This window comes from Lissotriton helveticus, chromosome 12 (assembly GCF_964261635.1).
Source record: "Lissotriton helveticus chromosome 12, aLisHel1.1, whole genome shotgun sequence".
NCBI lineage: Eukaryota > Metazoa > Chordata > Amphibia > Caudata > Salamandridae > Lissotriton > Lissotriton helveticus.
In genome coordinates, this window is record NC_136073.1 from 600916187 (window position 1) to 600943181 (window position 26995).

The window sequence follows — 26995 nt, forward strand, 5'->3', positions numbered from 1 at the left end:
GGAGTTGCCTTTGACTCTCTGAGGGTTTAATCGTTACTTTGGAGCTGGCCTCTGATCTGGGACGAGTCGCAGTCATGCAGTTGCAGGGTGGTTGCCACAGGTGCACGGTGTTGCGCCTTTGCTATGTATAGGTCCAGTACTCGCAGACTTAGGTCTCTTCTTTGTCCTTCATTGCAGGTGGAATCAGATTTGAGGTTCTGGTGCAAAGGCTGCCCCTTAAATCCTAGATTTAGATACTACCCCTGGCATCTAATCCACCACTGAGATGACCACAATTGGGGTGCCTGCCAACTTTTCAACCCAGAACACTCTATTCTGTCATTTTCTAAAAATGGCAGAAACCTGCCTTAGCTGTACAGAGTAGAAGCCCAAATTAGAGATGTGGCTAGCCTTCTGAAGATGTACACCTTCTGACTGCCTTATTTTCCCACCTATCAGGGAGTGAATGTGGCTGGGGGCACAGGGCTGGCTGTTTCCTCCTTTGGGAGGCAGCCTGGTTGTATATCGGAGACGGAGTATGCTTTGAAGGTCACCGCTTTTATGTGCCACTTCACTGGCCATCCTGTTAGGGACGGAGGTGTCACCACTTTCCTAGGTAGGCCTTTGTTTCTGATTCCTGGGAGTGTTCACACTGGAGTGGGTCAGATTCCTGTCTTGGCGGCAGCAGCTGCAGGATGACAGCAAGGGCACAGGAAAGGCTCGGGCAATCATGTCGGCACTTCTCAGGTAGCTACCTGGGTGCATGTCACATCAAATCCGACAAGGGAATCATATCATATTTGATTAAACAAGTTGTTTTATACACAACATGACCCTTTTCAGTAGGACCATAATGGATCTAGCAACTTCTGGATGCTTAATTGCCAGCCCTTGTTGGCCTTTGGCCCCCTGAATGCTTATAGTAGCCTTAATGGAAAGAGGCTAATGTAGGGACATATACAGTTGCACTTATATGTCCACAACTTTATTATGATGCACCCTGCCTACTGGGCTCAGTAGGCCCACCTTAAGGGTGAGTGACATATATTTTTTTTAAAGCGCCTTGACCTTTGACCTTGCCACTCATGTTGAGGGCAAGTCGAATTTGAGCAGTTTACACTGCTCCTGCACTCTGCAATGGCAGGGCTGCTGTCAGGTATTTACTTGGGTCACTCAGGGTGACACACACAGTGTGTCAGGCCCTGGTGGTCCCTTTAACTCACATGCCTTCGGTACAACTGGTACCACTTACCAAGGACTTATAAGGGGGTTAAAGTCCTTGCTAATTGGGGTTTCCAATTCACATGTATCAGATTTACGGCGAGAGCACTGACACTGGGGCATGGATAGCAGGCTCCAGTGCACTTTCAGAGTCATTAGCGTCAGCAGTGGGGCAAAATGTGTGAGGGTGACCATACAAAAAGGGCACTTTCCTACATGGTCCCCTTAACGAAAGGGGATGAGCAACTAACCTATACCCTGGTAGTTCTCATCACCTAAGTGGAAAAATCTGGAAAGACCATCTACGTTTGAATGGTACGTCCCAGGTCTGTATTCCACTAAAAAGTGCATATCCTGTAGGGAATTGGGACACTGCAACAACGTGGGGTTCTCTCCTCATCTGCATCAGTGATCTGATAGGCCTGTGGTCGGTTTGAACCATGTAGTGAGTCACAAAGAAAAATGGTCTCAGCTTCTTCAGGGACCTAACCACAGCAAAGGCACATACTGCTCTCTAGGGAGGAGTCGCCTGCTGATACAGGCAACTGGTTGACCATGTCCCTCATCATTTGTTCATGAAAATACTGCCCCAATCCCATGTTCAGAAGCATTCCTTTGGACAATAAACTCCTTCCCATAGTCTGGTGCCTTCAGGACAGGTGCTGAGCACATAGCCTCTTTCGGGGTATCAAAGGCATTTTGGCATCCTGTGGTCCAGCTGACCTTCTTAGTTTTGTTTGTTTGGATGTAAGTTCAGTGAGTGGGACCACAATGGTACTATACCCCTTCACTAACCTCCTATGATATTCCATCAAGCCAAGAAATGCCCTGACTTGGGTCTGGGTCTTGGGAGCCTCCCAATCCAGAATGTTCCAGATCGTAGGCTGGAGAGGTTGCACTTGGCCTCCACCTACAAGATGGCCCAAGTAAACAACTGAACTCTGCCCTATTTCCACTTACTGGCCTTAATAGTTAGGCCTGCCTGCTGCAGAGCCTTTAATATTTTCCTCAAGTGGGTCAGGTGTTCATCCCAGGCTGAACTAAATACAGCAATATTATCCAGATATGCTGTAAGTTCTCCATACCTGAGAGAACTCGTTTCACCAACATATGGAAAGTGGCAAGTGCATTTTTTTGTCCAAAAGGCAAGTGGCCTTCAGGGGTTGGAAAAGCTGATCTCTTCTTTGCTCTCTGGGTGAGCCCAAACGGCCAATAGTCTGATGTTAAATCAAAGGTACTCAAGAATTGGGCTGCACCCAACTTAACAATGAGCTCATCAGCTCTTGGGATGGGGTGTGCATCAGTTTTAGTGACTGCATTTAAACCTCTATAATCCAAACAAAATCTCATCTCTGATTTGTCAACCTTTGAGTTAGGTTTGGGGACCAGTACCACTAGACTATCCCTGGGGCTGTCAGAGGTTCTGTCACTTTTGCTCTAGCATCTTGCTGACCTCAACCTTGATTCAGACTTTAACTTGGTCAGACAGTCTATAAATCATATCTATTTATTCATTTATTTTGATGTTTTATATATTGCAAACATGGCCCATCAGGGCATCAGAGAGCTCTACAAACAACAGGTAAGTTAGACATACAAGGGAGAAATGCAAAAGGAAAAAACAATCATCAAAACCTATACAATAGAACACTCAGTCAGCATGCTTAAGCACTGTCAGTGCACTAGAAAGTAGTAAAGCTGAGTTGCTTCAGGGCTACTCTTGAAGAAATGTATTCAGCAGATAAATTATTATTATATTATATTTTTTTTTTTTGAAGACCTTTATTTGCATCATTAGGATAAACATGTACGGGCCTACAACCAATCCGGCCGGCCACAAATCAGAGACAATCAAGAGGCAAAATAGGCAACACAAGGCCAGGTGGCAGGCAAGCAAACATAATCGAGCAATGCTAGAAATGGGATAAGCAGCAATAACGGCCCAACATCATAATCATTGAGGTCTATTTTATAATAAAGGGACAAGGCTCATGGCTGACTCACAAATACGGAAAAACCCAAAAACAGGATTACACCCATGCCAAAACGAGAGGAGGAGGGGGGGGGGGGGGGGGGAGGAGGATGTAAGGGCATGATACGACCGTAGCACAAAACAGACGCAAAATGTAGTGGAGAAGCATACAAGTGCTACCAAGATCTAATGACCCCCACCCAATAACACGCTAACGGAGGCAAGGGGAACGAAAAAATGTACAAATCAGCCCACTTCCCACAATACGAGCCTGGGAAAAAGGGGGAAGGGGGGGGAGAAAGAAGGGAGGGGGGGGGGAAATAGGAAGGAAACAAGGGAGGGGAAACCAAAAAAGGACCAAAAAAAAAACAAAAAAAAGGGGGGGGAAAGGAAGGGAGAAGAACAAAATAAAGAAAAATAAAAGAGAAACACAACCGTGCGAAATGGGCGCCACTCCGGGCCAAGCAACCCGCGGCTAATAGTACAGAAGAAAGTGGTAGCTGGCGAAAAGAAGGGTATGGCAGTCGCAACGAAGCATCGAAACCGGGAAAAGTGGCATAGCAATAGACCCCAACCCACCCAAGCCTGAGAAGCGAGGACAGAAGCGGCACCGATATAAAGGAATAGAAAAGGGCCATAGAACCAAGAGAAAACATCTGAAAGACCCCACCCACCCGTCCCACCCCGCACCCCTGCAGAAGGCTACTGCCTACCCTCCAAACAGCGTGCCTGTCGCCCTAATCCGAAACCCGAAATATAGTGAAAGAAAATTAGAGGAAGAAGACAAAAATAGAAGGAGAGGGAATACAAAACAAAAATAAATCGTGAGGGAGGAGCCAGAGAATATGAGCAAACACATTAGGCCACGACCCTCCCCCGACCAACAAATGAATAAGTATCAAATCAGTACTACACCTTCACATACAGCAAGAACCACAGGGAGGGGGAGGAGGGAGAGATCGTAACGTTTCACCGTGTCGGGAATACAAACATCAATGCGACGGGCAGGTAGACCAGCAAACTATCATGTCGTGCAACTCACCCCCAACCCTTCCTGATCACGAAACCAACCCAATAAAGGATAATGTGGAGCGGACCACCCAGCAAAAAATAATCATAACGTAGTCCAGAGTCACGGCAATGATATAAATCAGGTAGAGCTTTCGGACGGAGGGAATACAAAAAGTCAATTAAGCAAGTCAATTGTAGCAGTAACGACAGGGCAAGCAAAGGCAAGCCGGAGTCCAGGTGCGCAGTTCGACAGTACAAAGGTATCCCTCCAGAATAAAAGTTCGAATCCAACGAAGCGGGAGCAAACAGCGGCCCACCATGAGTCCCAGGTACCCGGGAAGGAGCAGATCTCCGCGGCGTGTGGAAGTCCTCGAAATCCAGGCGACGAGGAAGCAGAGGGTCAATAGTCACCGGCCCATCAAGCGGCCGAAGAACAACAACAGCAACTCCTGGCGCAGCCGAAGGGGGCGAAGCAATGGCGACATCAGGACGACAGGGGTGCATGAAAGAGCGGCGGCCCAAAATGGCGGCGAGCTGCACGGGGTCAGCAGAGGCACCGGGGACCCCGGGGCCAAGACAGCGTACAATGACATCAAGGCGTCCAGGACATCTCCGGGCGTGGGCGCTCGAGTACACACCCAGGCCTATGCACAGTCCGGCCGGCAAGGAGCATCGGTGCAGAGCGGAGGACCCCCCACGTTGTCGGCAGCCATCTTGTGAGTTTTGCCGCCCCACACTCCACCGTGGGCCCCCAAACAGTTCCCAAATGTAGGACTTTACAGACCCCCGGAGGCTCCCAACAACGGCCTCACCGGCACAGGATGGGAAAGCGCCCGATGGGGGGGGATCCCCTCCGAACAGCGGCAGGCCCCACAGGCGAGAGCCAGGCGCGGGGTCCAGGACCGCCGGACAGGACAAAGGCGAAGGGACCCCTTCACACGGTCAGCCCCCAACACAGCTCGACCCCCTCCAGCCGCACGGCCCAGTCATCGGGCCGGTTCAGGATCTCCGGGGCACACGCACAACGGTTCCCACCAGGGGCTCACTTTCGCGGCCGGGGCCGGCAATCTCTTCTCCGCCGGTCGGGTCCCGCAGGAATCTCTTCTCCACCGGTCGGGTCCCGCAGGCGAGGTCCCGGTCTCGAGCGCCCGGAGGCCCCAATCTCACCGAGGGCACAGCTGCGGATCCACAGCACCCAGGGACCTCCGGATCAGACGGTGAGTAAGAGTGGGTTTTTAAAGTTCGAATTCTGTATGGAAGTAGCGTCGCAGTGCAGGATATATGGCAGGATAGTCGGAGTTAGCCGGAGGGCCGACGGAGCCGAGCTAAAAGGCGGCCATTACGTCCGCGAGCTAGGCTCCTCCCCAGCAGATACATTTTTAATTATTTTTTAAAGGAGAAAGACGATGGGTTAGACCTGATTGCAGTAGGCAGTGCATTCCAAATACTTGTGACTGGACCTGAAAATAAGCAGTTGTAAGTTTTATTTCTGTTCAACTTCTGACGTTTTAACAGTATGGAGTTGGTGCTTCTTAGGGAGCAACTACCACCTGACAGATCGAGTTTCTGCGTCAGGTAGACTGGAGTGTTATGGTGCAGGGACTTGTGTGTCATGCAGGCTATCTTCAAATTGATTTCTGGTTCCACCGGGAGCCAATTCAATTGTTTTAGCACTGAAAAAATATGGTCAAATCTTCTGGATCCTGTTATGAGTTAGGCGGCAGAGTTCAGTGTGGGGCCTTAGAGGAGCTATATTTGCTTTAGGTAAGCCAGACAGTTTAACACTCCCATAGTCTAATCTGGAAATGACAAGGGATTGGACAGCTAATTGAAAATCACCCGCAGCCAAAAATGGTTTAAGTTTCCTTAGTGAGTTCTGATGGAAGTGAGCTACCTTTGTGGTTGCACTGATATAGTCTTGCATATTCAGGTGTTCGTCCAGAGTTATACCTAGTGATCTAGTGGAGTCAATGACGTGGGGGATGCAGTTAATAGCTGTAAGTTGTTTGAGACATTCTTCACTGAGTGTAGAGTGTGTGTGAGGGGTGACCAAGAGGAATTCAGTTTTGAGGCAGTTGAGCATCATGTCATCACGTGTTAACCATTGTTGGGTTTTCAGTAGGGTGCAATTGAGACATTTGATATCTTCTTGTGAGGAAATTGTCAGGTACAGTGCTGTATCATCCACAGACATGTGGTACTGAGTGTGTGACGGATTCAAAGTTTCAGTGAGAGATTCCCTGAACAAGTTGAATAACATGGGTATGAGCGTTGATCCTTGAGGTACTCCAATAAAGACCAGAGTAATATCTGAAAGGGTATAGTTGACTTTAATTCTTTGTGTTCTGTTACATAGAAAAGAGGCAAACCTCTCTAATATGGTACCAGATAGCCCCCTCTTTTGCTTCAGAAGGTCAATCAAGCTGTAACTTTTTACCTTATTGAACGCCAAGGAGAGATCAAGAAGTATTTGTAGGCATGATTCATTCAGATCAAGTAGTCTGAAGGCGCCTACAATGTCTGTTTGAGCAGTTTCAGTGATGTGACCCGTTCTGAAACCAGATTGGCAGTTGCCAAGGATATAAAACTACTCAATGTGGTTGCAGAGTTGCAGGTGAACACATTTTTTCATACATATCTATTTTTAAACAATCAGGAACCATACCCTGAGAGAGGGATGCACAGACACTCTTAGACCAGAGCGGGAGTATGGAAGATCAAAACTCTGATGAGCTTGGCAGATAGAGGATCATTGAAGTGGGTGGAGGGTTTGGTTCAAATGAAAGTTTAGAGTATCTCTGCTTCTTCTGGAACATTGAAGGTATTGTAGGTAGCATTATTTTTTGTAGAATGACTGGTCAGAGGAGATCTCATAAAGTGCTGCACTGGTTGGAGACTGGGCTGGACCTGGATTCGAAGACGGCTGTGAGGCAAGTTGCGATTCAGCTTCATTCATCTGAGTCCTTTCCATGAAGTGGGTGGATAATTTATCTCTGCTAGGAGATGACCCCTCATCAACTGAGAGGTGGCTCTATTTTCTAATTGTTTGTTGTTTGACTTGTTCGAATAGTTTTTTGGATCTGTCTTTAGAATTGTCAAGTTTGTACCTAAAATGTTCTACTTTTGGACTTCGAATGTCTTGTAAGCACTTCTTGTCGACCTCAAGTGTTTGAGGTTAGCTAGAGAGGGAGTGTTTCTCCATGCTCTCTCAGCAAGCTTTAAATTGCGCCCTTCCTCGTTAAAGTTGCAGCTAAACCATGGTTTGGAGAACCTTCTGGGCATCCTTTTTATATGTTATGGGGTGATGGTATCAAGTAGGTTAGACATGGATTGGATGTAATGATTGGTAAGATCATTCACATGTGTAATGTTTTGGGAGGAGATAAAAGGTTGTTGTTTACAGAGTTTAGGCCAGATATGTTAAGATTTCTTAGGTCCCTGGACCATTGTCTAGCTTTTAAGAGGTTGTCCCTGTCTAATCAGTACCTTTTCCAGGATGAGTAGGGAGATTAGGTAATGATCTGACCAATCAAATGGGATATCAATTCCAGTTATATGACATTATCTTTGGCTATGATTAAGTCAAGGTGTTCAGTACAATTACATAAGTCCAGTGTATATTGAAGCCCCCATGGAAGATCTGGCTGGTGTGTTGGTCTATATTAGTGGCGATATTCTCCATTATTTGTTTGAAGAAAGAAGTGTTGTTTCCCGGGGCGTGCTAAATTGTATAGAGTTTGCAGCCCATCTTGTCGTTGTTCCATAGTTTGATAACTAGGCCTTCAGATGTGGGAAAAGGGGGAGTTTGAGCCTGTTTCAACGTGAGAGTGGAGCGGAAAATACATGCTATGCTGCCCCCGGTTCTTCCAGATCTGTCCAATCTGATGATGTCATATTTGAGGGGGGGGGGGGGTACTTGAAGGGGAGGGGGAACTAGAATGTCTAAAGTGGGTGAGCAGGATTCATTCAGCCACGTTCCGGCTAAGATTAGGAGGTCAAGATCTTGTGCGAGGATGAGATTGGTGATGTCAGCAGCGTGCTTTAACGTTGATCTGCAGTTAAGAAGCATAGATTTGATGTGGGTTTTGGTGAGTAAAGTCCATTGGTGTGTTATGTGAGCTGCAAAAGATTGTGCTTATTCATGGTTCTGTGGTTGAGGCAGGGTTCTCGGAGTGCCCTGGTAGGAATAGTTTGTATATGCACGGTGACAGAAATTAGCCTTTATGTGTAGTAGTAAGTAATAACAGAAGGGATTGAATGCCAGTCTCAGACAAATGGTTTGTACCCATCTGGGGTCTGGATAAGGGATTGGGATGGGGTCTGGCTCTCCAAAGCAAAATTGCTGGATTTGCAGTGCTCGCTGACCCATGCCAGGTGTAGATTGTACTAGCTCTTGTGGGTAGATCATAATGTGATGTGTGAGGGGTACTGTTAGCTCTGGGTGTCAGTTTGAGAATCCAGAACTTCTCAAGCTTTGATGTTATGTGTAAAAGGTTCTAGAGATCGACTTTAACTAACTGAAGGTCTTGCTTTAGGTGGTCAAGTTTGTGCTCCAGGGAACGTGTCTGAGCAGTACAAAAAGGAATGTAAAGAGACCTAGGTACTGGAGACGTATGCAGTCTCACCATGTTGGGTGGGGCCGTCATCCCACTGGAATGGGCGTGGGAGATGAGAGAAGCCGAAGCATGATTGAAAGGAGGCTGAAGGCTAGTAGAAGGAAAATTAGAAGTGTTGACTGGTCGGGGTGGGAGGAGTGTTCCTAGGAGTACCAGCGGCGGACCTCGTTTATTGTCAGGAAGGCAGGTAAGGGGTCTAAGAGGTCATCCCTTGGTTTGCATGTGGGGTATGAGAGGGTGTGCTCTTGATCAGTAAAAAGCGATTAGAATCCCTGGAAGTCTCTGTGTCAAGGATGTTGCCAGTTATCAGGCAGTGGACATTAGATACCACTCCACTAAGCACTAAGGGAAGGATTAGGTCAACTGAGTGGATATAGGGGGAATGGTAAGATTCACCAATAGTATTGGGGTGTTTGGCGCCAGAATGGACTCAAGGTGGCATCGGTGAAAGTGTAAGGGTAGGACTGGATGATGACAGCCTTTCGGTCAAGGAACGGGTAGAGAGGTTGAATAGAAGTGTCAATGGCTAAATTGTTACACACTGTATTTTAGAGCCTCATGAACATTTCATCAATCCTCTCAAGATTTCTTTCAGAAGTTTGGATGAGAATGTTCCAGTTGTTGTAAAGGAAGATGATTAATTTGGCCTTGAAGACCGGTGAGGTTACTATGGAGTTTCATAGCCCATGTTGTGATTTCTTAGAAGTGTTAAAGTGTAGCATAGAGGTTATGGCTCTCCTCCATTGAGCTCTTCTGCTAGTGAAGAAGATTAAGTCATTCACCACACTTCCTTTTTTAGCACAGAAGTAGGCGTCAGATATGAGCTTTTCTGAGTGGCGCTTGCATAATTTATGTTTGTAGCTTTTGCCTGCCTTTTTAGATAGGTTAGGGGGGTTTACTGATCTTGAACGCATTGCTTCCCACTTGTGCAAGTAGGTTTATTGCTTGTACTTAGGTTGTAAGGTTCCATTTTGGTTAAAGGAGCATGAGAGTACTGGTTAAATATGGCCTAAATGAGATAGGATTGCCCTAGTGTGTGCATTTCTGGGAGCAACTAAATGTCCAATACACAGAAAGATGAAAAGTATGTACGACAGTTGTCAGGGAGGCACATAGTAGAGGAATAAGAATTAGTTCTGATCATCAAGCGTGATCATGAGAAAGTTGCCTAAATAGAGTTAGAGGATCCCTTCATTTAGGAAAAGGGTAGGCATAATACTATTACAAGATGGCCACCCCATTAGGGCTATTTACCAATTGTTGTGCAGCAAGTCCTTCTTTCATGTCCATGAATGTATTTCCTATTGCTATGCCTCTAAGTGCTTTGTTTATGTCCATGAGGTGGTTGACTTAGGTCCTAAGTCGAATACTGATCACAAGATAGACACAACATTTTAAGGATGGAAGGACCCCTGAATGCAAAAAGGGTAGAAACCCAAAATTCAAACTCAGGGAGACCCAACATTTCTGTGAGCCTTCCTTTCCAATTCTTCACAAGCAGAGATGTCATGTTGCCCTGACACATTCCAAGGGATGTCATGCTTCATCATAGAGCTGTTGCTCCTCATTGGACCGGGGCTGCAATGCCCAACACATGCCACTAAATGGGAACGGGTTCGTCATGCATGCAAACTACTCAAAAGTCAAGAGGGAGCGTGATAGTTGTGTGAAGTTGGCCTGGTATATGATGTTCACTATTCTAGTGAGCACCTTGCACCAGTCCAAACAACCCTTATGGTGATAGTTGTAAAGTCAACCTTATAGACCAGCTATCCTAGTGGTAGCATGGACAAAGCAGTCTTAGGCTAAAACTTCAGAGAGCATGTGAAGCAAGCTGTTTTACCATATGTAACCCCCTTGAATACCAAATAAAAGGACACCACACAGGTTAAATATAAAATATATATGTATTTATTTCTAACACAACCCCTCTGAACTCTTTATGAGGTCAGAGGACAAAGCACATACCAAGATACTTAATTATCATACAATAAGTTGCACAATATACAGTAGGGCCTTATGGGCACGTAAAACCATATACTAAAATAGTGGTATAAGTACCACGTCATGGACAAAGGATAGGCCTAGGGCCTAGGGAATCGCTGGGGCTACGCTGTGCTACCATGAGTTAGGAAGCAGGAGGCCCACGGGAGGCGTGTGCAGTCTCTAAACACACACGCGGGTTCTCATAGACATACAATGGGAACGAAAGAAATGGAAACTAGTTCTTTTAGGACACTTCCGGATGGACTAGGAGAAAGCTACTGAAAACTAGGACACTAGGATAGTCAATACCCACAGGAGCACCGGAGTACTCGCGTTACCTCACCCACAGGAGCCGGGTGCATAGGTGTCAAAGTGTGTCGGGTTTTGTCGCTGAATCCTATGGAGATCTGTAAAAAGATGCTGCAGGCGACCAGGAGAGAAGTGTCCGGTTAGATCCAAGGGCGGATCGAGGATGAAGAGTACCTGAAAGCAGAGGGGACAGAGTCTGGGTCACTAGCCAGTGACCAGGAAGGAACCAGGAAGGAACCAGGCGATGTCGTGAAGCAATCAGGTGATGTTGTGAAGCTTGTCTCTGCAGCCACGTGGACCAGGAGGTGTCGATGATGACCAGGTGCTGGGCACGGACTGTCCCACAAAGGATATCGCTGTCGGCGGTGTCGGCTTCCGGGTTGGAGTCAACAAGCCTTGGCAAAGGCAACCCACGCAGAAATCAAAGATGGCTTCTGATGCAGGCCAGCAAGGCCTGAGGGGCTTCTCCTTTTCAGGGAAGCAGGGGCCAGCCTGGAGCAACCAGGCCAGCAGTGTAGATTCAAAGGTTTGTCGTCACAGAGGCCACTAGCCAATGGGTAAGTAACTGGACAGACACGTCAAGCACAAAAACACTAGCAGGCCCCATGTGGCACTCGTGGAGCGTGGAGGGCTGTGCATTGGTGTAGAAGGTGCTCGGGGCTGGGGCTTCTCAATCCCCAATGCACAACTTCGAGGGTGCCTCAGAAGCTGCGCAAGTAGCAAAGAGCGGGCTTTTCAAGATGGCCGGTCCCAAGTCTCTCGTCACCTCCATGGGTCTAAGCTTTGCAGGGACTGTGGATCGGGGTCAAAGAAGTCTGGAAGTCTGGCTCTTGTCGAACTCTGTGCTCGGGCTCCGGCTGGAGCGTCGACAAAGTAAACCGCAGTTCGCTGGATGGTGCCTGTAGGTACAGGGTGGTCAATCCTTGACCACAAGGGAGATTCTTCAGTCTTCTATGTTGAGTAGAATGTCGAAGGTCCAGAGTTTCGTTTCAAGTTTGAGTTCAGGATAAATCTAAAGTCTCTTGACTCAGCTCCTACCTATATACCAATCTTAGGGGCTGGATTACCTGCTAGGTCCCTCCTATGGGTGGGACCAGGGAAGGGGTGGTTACACCCCTTTCCTTTTGTCCAGTTTCGTGCCAGAACTGGGGCTGGAGGGCCCCAGCAACTGGTTTCCACCGGACCATGCATGGGACACCTTGTGTGCCCCAGGCAGTGTCTCATTTCATTCAGCCCTCCCTGCCCCAATACACTATGGCCTGTCTGGGGTGGTACTAGCACCTCCCAAGACAGGAAACCTATTATCCAAACCTCCCTCGCTGGAAGGACTCCCAGCAGCAGGAGGTCAGACTTGCGTCTGTGTCAGCAGCATCCATTTTGTGATGCTGAGGCTCTGGTTAACTTTAACCGGGTTTAACAGGAACAACATGTCTTCTCCCTCTAGAAGGGTGGAATGCTACGCCCGTCGCCAGAACTGGCGAGGGGGTAGTATTCCAAAGGGTATGACGCCTTACACGACATGTTTTGATAAAGCCAAACCAAAGTTAGCATTCAACCGGGAGGATTATAATGCACTTAAGAGTATATGGTATGGCTATATCATAGAACAGCTATAAGGACATGGTTCCGAAAGCTGCAGACAGGCTCAGCTCATGCTAGAGCCTCATTTCACATAAATCCAAGCACTCTGCCTCCATGATTGTTAAGGCCTGCCATAGGAGTGACTTATAGGCATATATGTGTCTATATATAATGGTAGGTATAGGAATACTATACCTAAGCAAGGGGTGATGATTACACAACCTTGCCCCAGCTGAGTGATAGGCCAGTTGTGTCAATTTGGATGGCCAGCCAGGGGTGGCATAATACATGCTGCAGCCCCTGGTAGGCCTTGGGTGCCCCTACGCTCTGGGTACCTAAGGTACACTATACAGGGGCTCACAAGGTGTCCCAATATCCAATTGGAGATGTACCTAGAGGATGTTCCTAATCTGCACATATTTAAAATAGTGGTTATTTGGAATCCCAAACTCCTGCTGCAGCCTGGAAAGGTGATAGGCTTGCTCTCCCGCATAGAGTTCTCCTACTGTAACCAGCCTAGCTCTTCCCATTGCTTTCCCATAGCATTGTAAAAGAGGGGTAGGAAGAGCGAGGACGGTAGTGTGACAAAATTCTGTTTGAACGAAAAACAAGACTACACCCACAGGGCCGGACTGGGAACCAAAACCGGCCCTGGCAAAGTGCTCGGCCGGCCCCCCATCCCCCGTGGGGGGTTGGGGGTGCGACCGCGCTCTTTGCCAGGGCCGGTTTTCGGCCGATTAACGGCCCTGTAACAAAAGCGCCACAGGGGCCCAAAACCGGCCCCCACCCTTGCGGCGCACCGGGGGATTGCCCAGTGCCCGCAACGGCCAGTCCGGGCCTGTACACCCAAGTCCTCCTTGCTTCGGATCTGGCCTTTTTGAGGATTGCTTGACGCAGTAAAAAGTTCCCGAAGTACACTAGAATGGCTAATGGCATTGCTCCTTCCCTTACAGGCTGCTTTTGTACAAACTGGACCCGATTGGCGCGCTGCACCTCTTGGGCCCAATTCCAGTCTATTAACTCCGGTAATGCGTCCCTTAATAATTCCACAACATACGAAGGAGCATCTCCCCCTCCACCCCCTCGGGAACCCCTAGCACCCGCAAGTTGTTGCGCCTCTGGCAGTTCTCATGCTCCTCCAGCTTCCATTGTATGTCGATTAGTTGGGCCTCATGGGATTTAGTTAGCGCTTGGGTGGTAGCAAGATCGGACTCTGTGGTAACAATCCTTGACTCAAGATCAGTCATCCGCTCCCCCATGACACTTCAGGTTTTGGTCAGCTTCCTGACCACCCCCTCCAACTTTTGCATAGCTGATTGAGCCTTACGGCCATCTTGTTGAGTCTGTAATTCTCCATGCTTGGAGGCAAGAGTCCCAGAGCTTCAATGTCCACCCGACCCAAGGAAACTAAAGTAGCCTCTGTGTGACGTCTGGCCTCTCCAGATTACACTTCTGCCCCAAATCCTATGCTAGCCAATCCCTTGCATTGTCCACCAGTAGGGAAAGTTTTATAGCATGCTGCATCTCCTCTTTTATGCCTTGTCGGGTGACAGTCATGGTGTATCCCAGCTTCACAGGAGACAATATAAATCTTCTAGGGTTCCGTAAACTGCTGTTCGAGTTCAAAGGGAGGGAGGCAGATTGTAAAATGTATGTTGCAGAAAATGGTCCATCTATTATAGGATGGTGAGACCAGGGAGAGTTTGGGATACCATTGGATCCATATAGTGCAGATCCTGTGTTGGTGGTTCAGGATGTCAAACAAGATGTGCACACGTTAGAGAAGGAAATTACCACTGTATTCTCTAGGAAAGTGGTAGAATTAAAGTGCCAGGGAGGAGGTAACCCAAGAGTTGAACAAATTGGTAGAATCTAGCATACTTGAACAGGTTGAATCATCTAATTGGGTAGCCCCCTTGGTGGTAAAAGGGAAGGCTAATGGACTTAAGGGAATTAAATAAAAAATTATCTGTGGATATGTTCCCTTTACCAAGCGTTGATGAGCTACTGTCTGTAACCAAAGGTATGGAGTGGTTCTCCACTAAATTTCTTACCTCCGCGTACCGCCAGGTACAATTGAATGAAGAAAACAAGCATCTCACTGCTTTTATTATTACACCCATTGGATGCTTTCAATTTAAGACAGTACCTTTTGGACTGGCCTCTACCTCTGCCATGTTTCAGAGGTTACTGTACTAGCTATTTGGAAATAGAGGAAAAGCCATATTATTTCAAGATAACATTTTGATAATGGGCAAAGACAGGACAGAACATGACGAAGAGTTAAGGAAGATGTTAAGAACCTTGGAGGAGTATGATTTAACAGCCGAAATGTCTAAATTTAAATTTGCACAGAACAAAGTAACAAATGTAGGGTATGAAATGCGTTCTAGAGGCATCACCCTCAAAACCGAATTGGAAGAGGCCATAATACAAGCTCCTATGCCCCAAAGTAAAGATGAGGTCCATTCCTTTTTAGGACTAGAGGAATTCCATTCCAAATCCGTATACAATTTTTCTGAAAAGGTGTACACGATTATTGCAGTTTCTAAAAAAGGTTGTTCGTTCCTGTGGAAAGAAGAGTAGGAAAAAGTTTTTGACCGCATCAAAAAGGGCATTTATATGGATCCAGCATTACTACAATTTGACCCTAATTGCAGTAGCATTATTACCACTGATGCCAGCGGCAAGGGACTTGGTGCCTTAATAATCCAGGTACAAGGAGACTGTACAGAACAGGTTGTAGCATTTGGTTCACGAGCTTTGACTGCCATGGCAGAGAATTACTCCATAATTAAAATGGAAACCTTAGTATGTGTGTTGTGTCTTACGCATTTCAGGCAGTTCACAACAGTTGTGGTAAGGAGTGACCCTAAACCTTTGACTAATGTTCTTACTTCACATGGTCTCAACAATGTTTCACCAAGGATTACCAGGTTGTCTACGTATTTGTTGGACTGTGTGTTTATGTTCCAGGGGCTCGGAAGATAATTGCAGACTTTCTACCTAAGGAGAATACCGTTATCTATAATAGAGAATACTAGCAATGAATGGGATGAATATTTATTGGCGTTAGTGTTTCCTGATTAACTAATAAGCATTGATACCAAAATATGCGTGGTATTCCAAGAACAAAGATTCAGCATTTATCAAGATTATGCAATATGTGAAGTAAGAGTGCCCAGATAAGAACGTTTTGGAGAAGGAATGAATTGTATTTTGGGTAGTTAAAAATAAGTTGTCAGTGAAGGAAGGATTCTTTTTGAGAGGGTGGAAGCTAATTCCACCCAGAACTTTGTGAGGCAAAGTCATCAACTTGTGTCATGAGGGCCACTTGGAGATTGTAAAAACAAAGGAGAGCGTAAAACAATCTTAGTGATGGCCAGCTGCTGATAAAGAAATTGAAAGGGTTGTGAGACAGTGTGTAATATGTATGAAGTCAGTTTAGGTCAGGGTTACATCTAATCCTCCCTTACATCCTGCAGAGGTTCCTTCATTGCCATGGGAGAGGGTAGGAGTGGATATTTTTGTTCTGGATCATGATTGGTATGGTGACAAACTCTTTTTGGTAGCTATAGACCACTTCTCTAAATGCCCAGAAATCAAAATAGTAGAAAAAGCAGATGCGGAGGAGGTGTCAAATTTCTGGAAGACATTTTTCGTAGGGAATGATTGCCCAAAATCCTTGTGAGTGACAATGGAGGGCAATTACTTTCTGATATGTTTAAGGGACTCATGGTGACAACTGGTATAGAGCAAAAAACTACTACTTTTTATCAGCTTGAATGAAATGGCAGTGTGGAATGTTTCAATAGGGTAATTAAAGGCCTCATTTATTAGGCTAACAGAAATACCAAGAATTGGGAGGAGGAACTGGTTAAAACAGTTGGAGCCCATAGGATTACTCACTGTGACTCTACTGCATATGATCCATTTGAATTGATGAGGGCAGGACACCACATACCAAAGACAACATGGACTGGTTACGTAGGACAGAAAAAGTGGATTGGTCACCCATGGTGGTAAGTTAACGGATTAAGATAAACCAAGTGAAGTATAACCATAGGTATTATTCCTTACAAGGTGTAAAAAAGGTGAATCTTAAGGTTGGAGATTTTGTGAAATTGAAAAAAATTAGACTTCAGAAATGGTGAAAGTAGGTTTCCAGCTCTGTTAGAGGTGAGAAAGCATTGTTGAGTGGTGGCAAGGGCTGACATGCTAAAATCTTGTCTTTATGTGTAAATGTGAGGGTAGTAACAGTGGATACAGAGCGAGGAAGAATCTCGAGTCTAAGGCAGGAAGTTATGATTGGATCGATGATGTGGGCCCAAAAAGGGGAATTAATGCTTCAGTATTCAAGGCAATCCCGAGTGAGGAGAATTTTGGAATGACACCCAGGAATAGTCAAGAAACCAGGGTAACAAATCCTGGGTAAACTCTAATAGAGGAAATCTATATTACAGAACCTAGGACCTCTAGGTCAGGGAGACCAATTGTGAAACCTAGACGCCTTTATGATTTCCTAGCAAGTGTGCACTGGGGGATCTAGAGTATTATGAAAGCAAATATTGTTCCTGCAAAGTTCTTATCATTCTATTTACTTGCATTATTTTGTTTTGCCTATTTTAAATAACTTGTAAAGTTTATTGTATTTCGTTATCCATAGCAACCAGTGTTTTTCAAAATTAAAGGGAAAAGATGTATTGTGTTTCTAAATAAACAATTGAGGCTAACCACGGTTTAGCACCTCAGTTCCTAGATAGAAAAAGAAATTTAGAAAGTCTGTGCAACTACTTACGGAGTTCACCGCACTTCCACTCTACTGGAAACCAGATAGATACATTTGTAGAGAGAAGAAAGCTGCACCAGAACAGAGTCAATGGGCTCCAAATGTATCCAGAAAATATCCTTTATTGTAGTATTAGTTAAAATTGGACATCAGCCAACCCGTTTAGTTCCGAATGGAACTTCGTCAGGGCTTAGTTATAATAGTCTCGGTCCAATCGTTCTATATCTGCGCATCAATAAATCCTAGAGTCAAAACAAGGTAGATAGAGTCTGTTAAGCATAGGAGCTTTATCAGTTGTATAATATCCCATCAACGTCCAAAACTAGGTGGCCCAAAGTAGTGGTCCAAGTCTCAATTATATAGTTTCCAGAAGCGTTCAGATTGGATGGGCCAAAGTGTTGGCCAAATCCTTCACATCCACGTGAACGCAGTAACGTCACGAATAATATTTATTTCTCTTCAGTGTCACGTGTTTTCAAGGTCAATGTCACGGTATAGGTCCCTCGTCTGGATTTTCAACGTGTTTGAAAATCCAGACGAGGGACCCTATACGGTGCATGTCGATATCGACCAGGACTATTGGCAGCAACATTGGCCTTGAAAACACGTGACGCCAAAGTGAAATAAATATTATTTGTGACGAATCTGTGACTGCGCAGGTTCGAGGTTTCAGTTTTAAGTGTCCGAAGCTGAAAGATGCAGCAGCAAACGGGACCTGCACAGACAGCACGGTAAGTAAAAATGCTCCTAAGTACTGTGTATGTATGTGGGAGTGTGTGTGTCCGTGAGAGAGTGTGTGTATATATGAGAAGGTGTGTCTATGTGTGAGTAAAAGTGTAAATGTGAGAGTGTCAGTGAAGGACTAAGTCAAAGTGAGGACAATGAGTAATGAGAAGAGTGAGCCCAAGTGAGAATGAATGAACAAGTGAGGGAGAATGACAGGGAGTGTAACTACATGTTACTGTGTGTGAGACTGAGCCAAGTTTGAGTGAGTCAGAGAATGCGTGAGACAGAGTGAGTCAGTGTGAGAGTGAGTGAAACTGAATAAGTCAGAGTGAGTGAGAATGATAGTGCCTGAATGAGTTTAAGTCAGAAAGAGTGTGAATGAATGAGCATGACTGAGCGAATCATTGAGAATGAGTGAGACTGAGTGAGAATGACTGAGGCTGACTGTGAATGAGTAAGACTGAGTCACTGTGAGACTGAGTGACTCAGAATGAGTGAAACTGGGTGTGAATGAGTGAGACTGATTGAGTATGAGTGAGTCTCAGTGAGATTGAATCAACATGAATAGGATTGAGTAAATCTGGGAGGACAAGGGAGTTATGGGGAGACTTAGGAAAACTAGGTGGGAATGAGTAAGACTGAGTAGAAATGAGTGAGCCAGAGTAAGACAGAGTGAAACTCGGTGAGTCTCAGTGAGTCAGAGTGACATTGTGGGAGCCAGAATGAGTGGGACTGAGTATGACTGAGTGAGAATGGGTGGGCTGATTGAGTATGAGTGAGTCGCAGTGAAATGGAGTGAACCGGAATGAGTGAGTGTGGGTGAATCAGGAGGAACAGGTGAATCATGGGGAGATTCATGGAAACTAGGTGAAAAGTGAGATTGAGAGGATATTAGTTAGAGTGAAACTGAGTGAGACTTAGTCGGAGTGAGATTGAGTCAATCAGAATGACTTAGAATGAGTGGGATTGAGTGAGAGTAACCAAGACTGTGTGGGTCAGAGTGAGAATGAGTAAGACTGCATGAGTTAGTGAAACTGAGTTTGAGTAAGAAAAAGTGACTGCAAGTGTGAAGGAGAGTAAGTGACTAAGACCGAGCGAGAATAAGTGAAAGAATGATTGCAAGCAAGGGTGAGCGAACCCTCCAAGCAAGTGATTCTGTCTCGCTCAGTGAAATTCAAGCCGAGGATTACGCCCGACCGCTTTTAACAGCCAACAGCCGCCACTGGACAGAACTCACCTTCGACTTCATTGATTCGCACAGCAAATGGCCTCTGTCATTAGCGATAAAAAGAGTGTATCCATCGTGTGCCGAGGGTCGCTAGAAGAGGAGAAAGAATTGCCATTATAATTATGCAAAGTCGAACGTTGTGTGGCTAAAAGAAGATCATTCATACATGATATCAGCTCTAGTGTACATGAAAATCTACATTTCGTTTTGCTCCACTGGCTCTTCTGATCATTGGACAGCTGTCGATTGGGGGAATAATTCAAGTTTGAGGGCCACTGTTTGTTTTTTATTAACACCTGTTTCAGCACATTGTGTGAAAATGTAGCACTATACAGGTCTAAAAACTGAGAAGAAATAAGATTATGTTCTTATGTTCAGGGAGAAGAAGGCTGAGGGTCTGATTACATGAGTCCCATTAAATTGTGATCCCTTGGGATTGCAGGGATCACGATTAAAAGTGATGCAATGTTTATTTCATCCGGTAATTACCTGATGCAATAAAGATCATGCTTTTATTTACATTTTGGCATAATAACAAGCATAGATGACAAGTCTTCAGAATGCCTATGTGTGACACTTTCATGTTTTCAGTGTACTTATGTGTGACATTTTAATGTCTAATGTGTGACACTTGAGTCACAGTTTATAGAGATAGAATTAAGCGTTGATGCCCATGAAATAAACTAAATATCAGAAATTACCCACTTTGTTCAGTATCTATGGCTTAGAAGTCGCCTTAAAACAGCCTAGAATGTGACGTGATCTTTTCTCAAAACTCATGACAGACAAGGTGATAGCAGCCCAAGAAAAGGTACTGCTTGCTAGCTAAATCACGGGCTTGTCACTTCCCCAATAACCGCTACACATGCACACCCACACTGGCACACACCAACACACACTGACCAACGCAGAATTTCAACTACTAGGGATTACTTTGTTTAGTTTTAGTCTTGCAAAGTGTAGGGATTGTAAACATCAATTTATTATGAGTCTAACTATTGTAATCAAGTACAATATTAGCACAAATGAAAATAACTAAACCTACAATTCTCACAATGTATTATGGCCTCAATGAGAGCTCCAGACTGGGCCATGCAGTTTACAGTGGCACCACCTGGACACCCTCTATCAATAGCACTCATCCTCTTCAATCAAAGTCTGAGCATGCCCTGCCAATATTTTACCCTGCGACCTTCGGATAAAAGACTGCTTTAGCCACCATGGGTTCAAACAACCTGAACTACCCTACTATAAATAAGTATAGTCAAGTCAAGTCAAAGTTTATTGTATGATTAATTAAAATCTTTACAAATATCCCCAAAAAATAAAATATCTTTACATTCGCAATTAAAACCAGACAACATTGATAATATCCCATTGGATGTTTAGCTACGGGTGTGTGCTTTACCAGCGCATAAAATGTTATAAATACAATAATTAAAATGACATCCAACTTCTGGGATCCTGCTAACTAAATAGACTCTTGATTTGTTTTACTTTCTGTCCATATATTACACCGATGGCTCCGCTGGGCCCATTCCTGGTCGGTCATGCTTCTTTGTTTTTCTCCAGGTCGACTTGCAGTAAAAGTTCTCTTACCTCTGCCAGGTATTTTCCTCCCCGGCAGGCCAGAATTATGGAGGAACCGTCCAACCAGCGTATTACAGCTTGCCTGTAGGTGCGGATATTCAGTTTGTTAAAAATGGGTTTTAAGTACTGTCTCCTCAGGACCATGACTGCTGGGCATACACATAGTAGATGGATTAGTGACTCACAGTCGACACTGCGCTGTTTGTTTGATGTTTTTCCAAGAGGACTATAGGTCTTTTGAATCGTGCAGACCCATCCGGTAGTCTGTGTAGCTCTTTTTTAACTGCAGACTAAAGTGAGATATTAAATATGCTTACGGCTTTAATGATTTATAAGAGGTGATGACAGTCCACCCATGCCGACGTTTAGAAATTGTATTTTTATCTTCCAGAAAATATTTCTTTTTTACTGCGTCATTGACCGCTTTGCTGATGCTTGCTTTATCTGCCCTTTTTTCCCATGCTATTTGCATTTCCAAGACGGCCAAACAAGTTCTCAAATAACTTCTACATGAGCTCGATGTTTCTTGGTCCACCTGGAACTTTATTTCTTCGCAGCATAAGTTGTCCATTGTGTCTGGGTCTGCGGAGCGAAATTTCTGGCATAGCTTTACAAAGCCGCTCATGCCCCGCAATTTCTGGTTTTGGAGGCCGAATTCAAGCCGGACTTGCGATGGAGAGGCAGACTTTGGCAGATTGAAAACGGCCTTGTAAATCTTCGTCTGGAGATCATTTAATAGTACGGTCTCCTTGCCACACCAAGTGACTAGACTGTATGACAAAGTGGGTAAGATTTGCGCAGCCATCACCTTTAAGGGGGAACAACCTTTACAACGAAACCCTAACAACGCGGTACCATTACAACGCAGGTTTTAGAACGAAAGTCGTTACAACTACTTTCGCTGGAGGGCGCTCTAGGATAGGGAATAGTTTAATTTACTATCCAACACCTTCCCTACTATCCACGGGGACTGGAGTTGGAATAGTAAATTAAACTATTCACTCTCCAGCGCCCCCCAACGCAAGTCGTGTAACGACTTGCGTTGAAAAACCTGCGTTGTAACGGTACGCGTGGTAATACCACGCGTTGTACCGTCATACATCCCTTTTAAGAGGTGGTTATGATTCAGGCAGTCCAGTTTTGTTTTTAGTAGTCTGTACACAAAAATTAATGATTGCGCTTTGGCTTTTATGGCCAGATTGTGCTCCTTGTGCGTTTTACCCTGTCCTATTATTATGTCTGGTAGTTATAGGACCCTTGCTCTTCCACCGTTAACCCTTTCACCGACCATTTAAACTTAATTTTTTGGGAATCCACTAGGCGAACGACTTTTGTTTTTTCTTTATTCAGTTCCAGGTTTTTCTGGTCCAAATAGGATACTAGATTATTTATCGCTCTTTGTAGGCCAATGGGGGTTTGGCTTAACATTACGATATTGTCGGCGTACTGTAAAATGGAAATCGGCTTGTTGGCCATGTTCGGCGGATGACAATCGGCTACTTCCATGTTTTTGCTGATGTCTGAGAGAAACAAATTAAATAGGCTTGGTGCTAACACGCATACTTGTTTTAAACCTTGATGCGTGTTGATGCTCGAAGTTGTACTGCATCCATCGTCTAGTTTCACTCTTGCCCAGGTGTCAATATATAGGGCAATTATTGCACTTAGTAATTGACTCGGCAATCCCCATGTGTTTAGCTTTTCCCAGAGACGCTTTCTACTCACTCAGTCGAAGGCGGATTTTATATCAACAAAACATGCATCCAGCCATGTTATCTTTTTTACTGCTTTTTCAGTTAAAAGCGCTAGGATAGCCAAGTTTATTATTGTGCCCATCCCTTATCTGAAGCCCATTTGGAACTTGGGAATTATGTTCTTATTGTCCATCCAATCTCGCAGCTGGACTAGGAGGCAAGAAGCGTAGAGCTTAGCCTCTACATCAATTAGCGATATCAGCCTGTAATTCCCTGGCTTGCGATGGTCTCCCTGTTTAAATATTGGATGGATTATGTTCCCTTTCCAAGAATGCATACAAATGATGTTGGCTGACAAAGCAAATTTGGCAGTCAGTGTTGTAAATTCCACCTCTGAACACATGCAGATATTTGTCAAGTGTAATTGTTTTTTTAAACGTTTATTTATTGGATTTTATAAAAGAGAAAAAAGAAGGGGTTCTAGGGTATTCGCAGCACAAGATACAAGAAAAGGGGAACAAAGAAAAAGATAATATCATCACATTGGTCACCTGAGCAACACACAATGTCTCACAGTACAGTTATAAAAAGGAGCATGGGAACATCGAGCCGTTAGATCATCGCTACACAGACTCATATGATCAGGCACACATTGTAGAGACTCATCTTTACCCCCCCCCCCTACCCTCAGAGTTGCTGCCTGATGACAACTAGTGAGGCTCGTTGTAAAGAATCCGGCATGGTAGTATTTGGGTTCACCCCTGCATACCTTAGACCACCATAATGAATGGCTTGGTAGGTGAGGTTTCTCCGAGGTGGGGGCAATTGTTAATCATGGGGTAGTGTATGGATAAACAGAATCTTGCCCGGCCTCTCCCAATTAAAGCACTAAAGGATCCATTGATAGGGTCACCAAACAAATCAGGTTAAACAAGAGGTGCACCTCTAACCAGAAGCGTTTTACATTAATGCAGTGCAACCTTATGTGTACATAGATGTCTCTGGCTTCACAGACCCGCCAGCAGAGAGGGGAACCTCCAACCATGGCATGGAGTTGGACCGGGGAGAAATACCATCATGTGAGGATTTTGTAGAAATTGGTCATATGTCGTAAACAGATTGATAGTGCTGGCCACTGTCTGGTGTCATCAGCAATAGTGATACCTAAATCTTGTTCCTACTGTGAATGGATAGGGGTTGGCTGTGGCTGGGAAAGGTCACACAAGGCTGAATAAAGGCGAGTGATGCCATTCTTAGTGGATCCCTGGGCAACCAGCTGCTCCAGAGGCGCTTTGGCTCTACTACCTTTAGCTTTCACTATTGGTATGTTTATCCCGTGTAGGAGTTTGTTGAGGCGAAACTTGTCTGCAGTGGTCAGATGGAAGCATTACCTACAAGTCTGCCTATCCAACATAATCCCCGCTTGGCAAAGGTCCCCAGAAGTGACGGCATTCCCCTTATCCAATCTGCAAAATGAGTATCAAGTGTGCCTGGCACGAAGGTATGATGTTACAACGCATACATTTAAAACGCATACCTTTACAACACAGTTTTTACATCGCAACATCCTTTACAACGCATACATTTACATCGCATACCACTACAGCAGATTTCTTTAAACTACACTTACAACGCATTCCATTACATCGCATTATACCTTTACAATGCATACCATTACAACGCATGCCATTACATTGCATTTAAGGTAATTGTTGGGGTAACAATTACTATTCTAACTCCAGGGGGTGTAACAATAGGGTAAGTGTTAAATAGTGTAGGGGTACTATGCATTGTAATGGTATGCGTTGCAATGACATGCGATGTAATGCCTGCGTTGTAGTGACATGCGATGTAGTGTCATACGTTGTAGTGACATGCAATGTAATGGATTCGTTGTAGTGACATGCGTTGTAAAGGATGTTGCGATGTGATGACTACGTTGTAAACGTAGTGTGATGTAATGGTTGCATTGTAAAGGTTGTTTCACGCCTGGCACAAACTCCGGTTGAGTACAATAAGAGAGAGTGGGGAAGGATATGTAGTGGCTGCCTGCTGATGGTTCATTTGATCCCAATGTCTCAGGAGAGTCTCAGTAGCGTACAGTGGGGTTTGTGAGGGTAAAAGAACGGTCTCGGGGCCTTACCACATAATACGGTGTAGAGGGATGGTGTGGTATACCTGTTCTAAGAGCACCCAATGTTTGGTACAAGGGAGGTAATGCACGTTAAGAGCAGATTGTAGCTGTGAGGCGTGAATGTAGTGGAGAAGTGTGGCTCAATGATTAGAGCGGCAGACCCTGGTGCAGAGGTCTGGCCTGGGACCAGGGTTCAATTCCCACCTCGGCGGGTCTTGGGCTCAATTTCCTCGGACCTGATAAGTCTCGCCTCGGTGCCTAATTTAATCATGGGTCCCACGTTGCAACTCTGGGCAATAGCTTGCTTAATTTCCACAACGGCCCCAACAGCGCTAGGATGCCTGGCTTTCACCCTGGGGGTGCCCAGGGGTGGGCAATTCACAGGGAGAGGCCAGGAAGGGTTCCTCAGCAGTATGCTTACAGCGCCTTGATGCCACGTCTGGGGTGATACGTGCGCTATACAAGCAACACTACATTTAAATTTTTAAGTGTTGGTCTTGGTACTCTGGTTGTGGAAATATGGTGCACTAATTGTAGCAACTGTTTTTGGGAATGCTGAATAGTGTTGTGGGGAGTCCAGAGGGGCAAAGTGTGCATCACATCGGGTAGTCGGAGTGGGTAGGTAGTTCATCTTCATGACATTAACCCGACCCAACCATGATATCTCCAACTTACCCCAGAGGTAGACATCCTTAAACAGGGCTTCCAACATAGGAGGTATGTTGTGTTTATGGGGCATGTGAATGGAGCTAGACAAGGAGATCCCTAGGTAATGCAGGGAGGGGGCCTCCAACGCCAGGCCAAAAGTGGAGAGCAAGTATCTGGTCCTGTGATTGGGATCCGCTAACTCAATCCCCTTAGACTTTGCATAGGTAATGCAGAAGGCGAGGTCATTTCTAATTGTTTTAATTCATCCAACAACAGTGGGCGGGATATATCTGGACATGTAAGAATGAACAACACATCGTCGGCGAAAAGCACTAGTTTGTAGTTTACCTCGAGTGGTTGGATCTTAGGGTTTGTTTTGAGGTGGTGGTCTAACGGCTCCATCGCGAGTGCAAAAATTAGGAGAGATGGGCAGTCTTGTCTGTTGCCCCGACAGAGGCGTATCAGAGGGGAGAAAGAGCTGTTGACCCTAATGCTTGACGTCAGGATTTTATAATTGGCTAGAAAATAGGTTATCATTTGGGGGCCCAACACAGACTTCAAGCGGACTATGTGGAGGACCAGCCAGTCCACCCGGTCAAAGGCCTTCCCCGTGTCTATCGAGAGGAGGGTCGTAGTTTTGGACCGTTCCCCCACATCAACCATGTTTACTGTCAGCCTGACATTATCCCATGCCTGTCTATTCCTAATTAACCCTGACTGGCAGCTAGGCAGCAACAAATGCCAGATGGAGTCCAAAATAGAGGTATATATTTAAATGTAAAAATTTAGTGAGACAATGGGCCTATACGATGAGCAGATCATAAAGTCCTTACCCGGTTTCCATAGCAGTGTTACTGTGGGCTTCATCATGGTTGGCATTACTGGTTTGGTGAGAAGGAAGGAATTAAAAACATTAGCCATGAGCTCCCCTAACAACTCACAGTAAGCTTCATAAAATGATACAGAGAACCCATCAGGCCCGGGGGCCTTGTTGGCTTTTAAATGGTGAATAGCTCTCCTCACCTTCTTAGGGGTGATAGGCTACACCAACTCTTGCAGTATCATAGGGTCGACATGGGGGAAGGCACAATCTTGTAGATATTGGTCCAGGGTGGCCACTGGTGGAGGTTGGGCCTGGTATAGTGACGAATAATAGGTCTTGAAAAGGTTGAGAATGTTGGGTGTGTAAGTTTGGGACCCTCTTGCATTGTCCCTAATGGAAGAGATATGGTTTCTAGTTTGCTTCTGTCTAAATTTGTATACCAGCAGCCTGTGGGCCTTGTCTCACTTCTCATAGTATTTCTGATTGATATAAAGGAGTTTCCGTGCTGCATCGGTTAATATAGAGCTGTTACAGCTCTCCCCAAATGCATCTTGAGCCAAGAAAGGTGGATCTCAAGATCCTCCATCTTGGCTTTAGCTAGTTTAACATAGGTGGGTGTGTGAATTATAAGTTCGCCTCTCAGTACTGTCTTGGCTGCATCCCACATAGTAGCATAAGACACCTCTCC

At 45.4% G+C, this 26995-nt stretch overlaps 1 protein-coding gene across 1 annotated transcript in view; it reads right to left on the reverse strand.

The window, feature by feature from the left end:
* CFAP126 (cilia and flagella associated protein 126) overlaps positions 1-26995 on the reverse strand; it is a 138280-nt gene that overhangs the window by 81032 nt on the left and 30253 nt on the right. The window contains exon 3 of the mRNA XM_078668639.1: positions 19428-19508. Within this exon, the coding sequence (XP_078524765.1) occupies positions 19428-19508 (81 nt within the window). The remainder of the gene's footprint in view (positions 1-19427; positions 19509-26995) is intronic.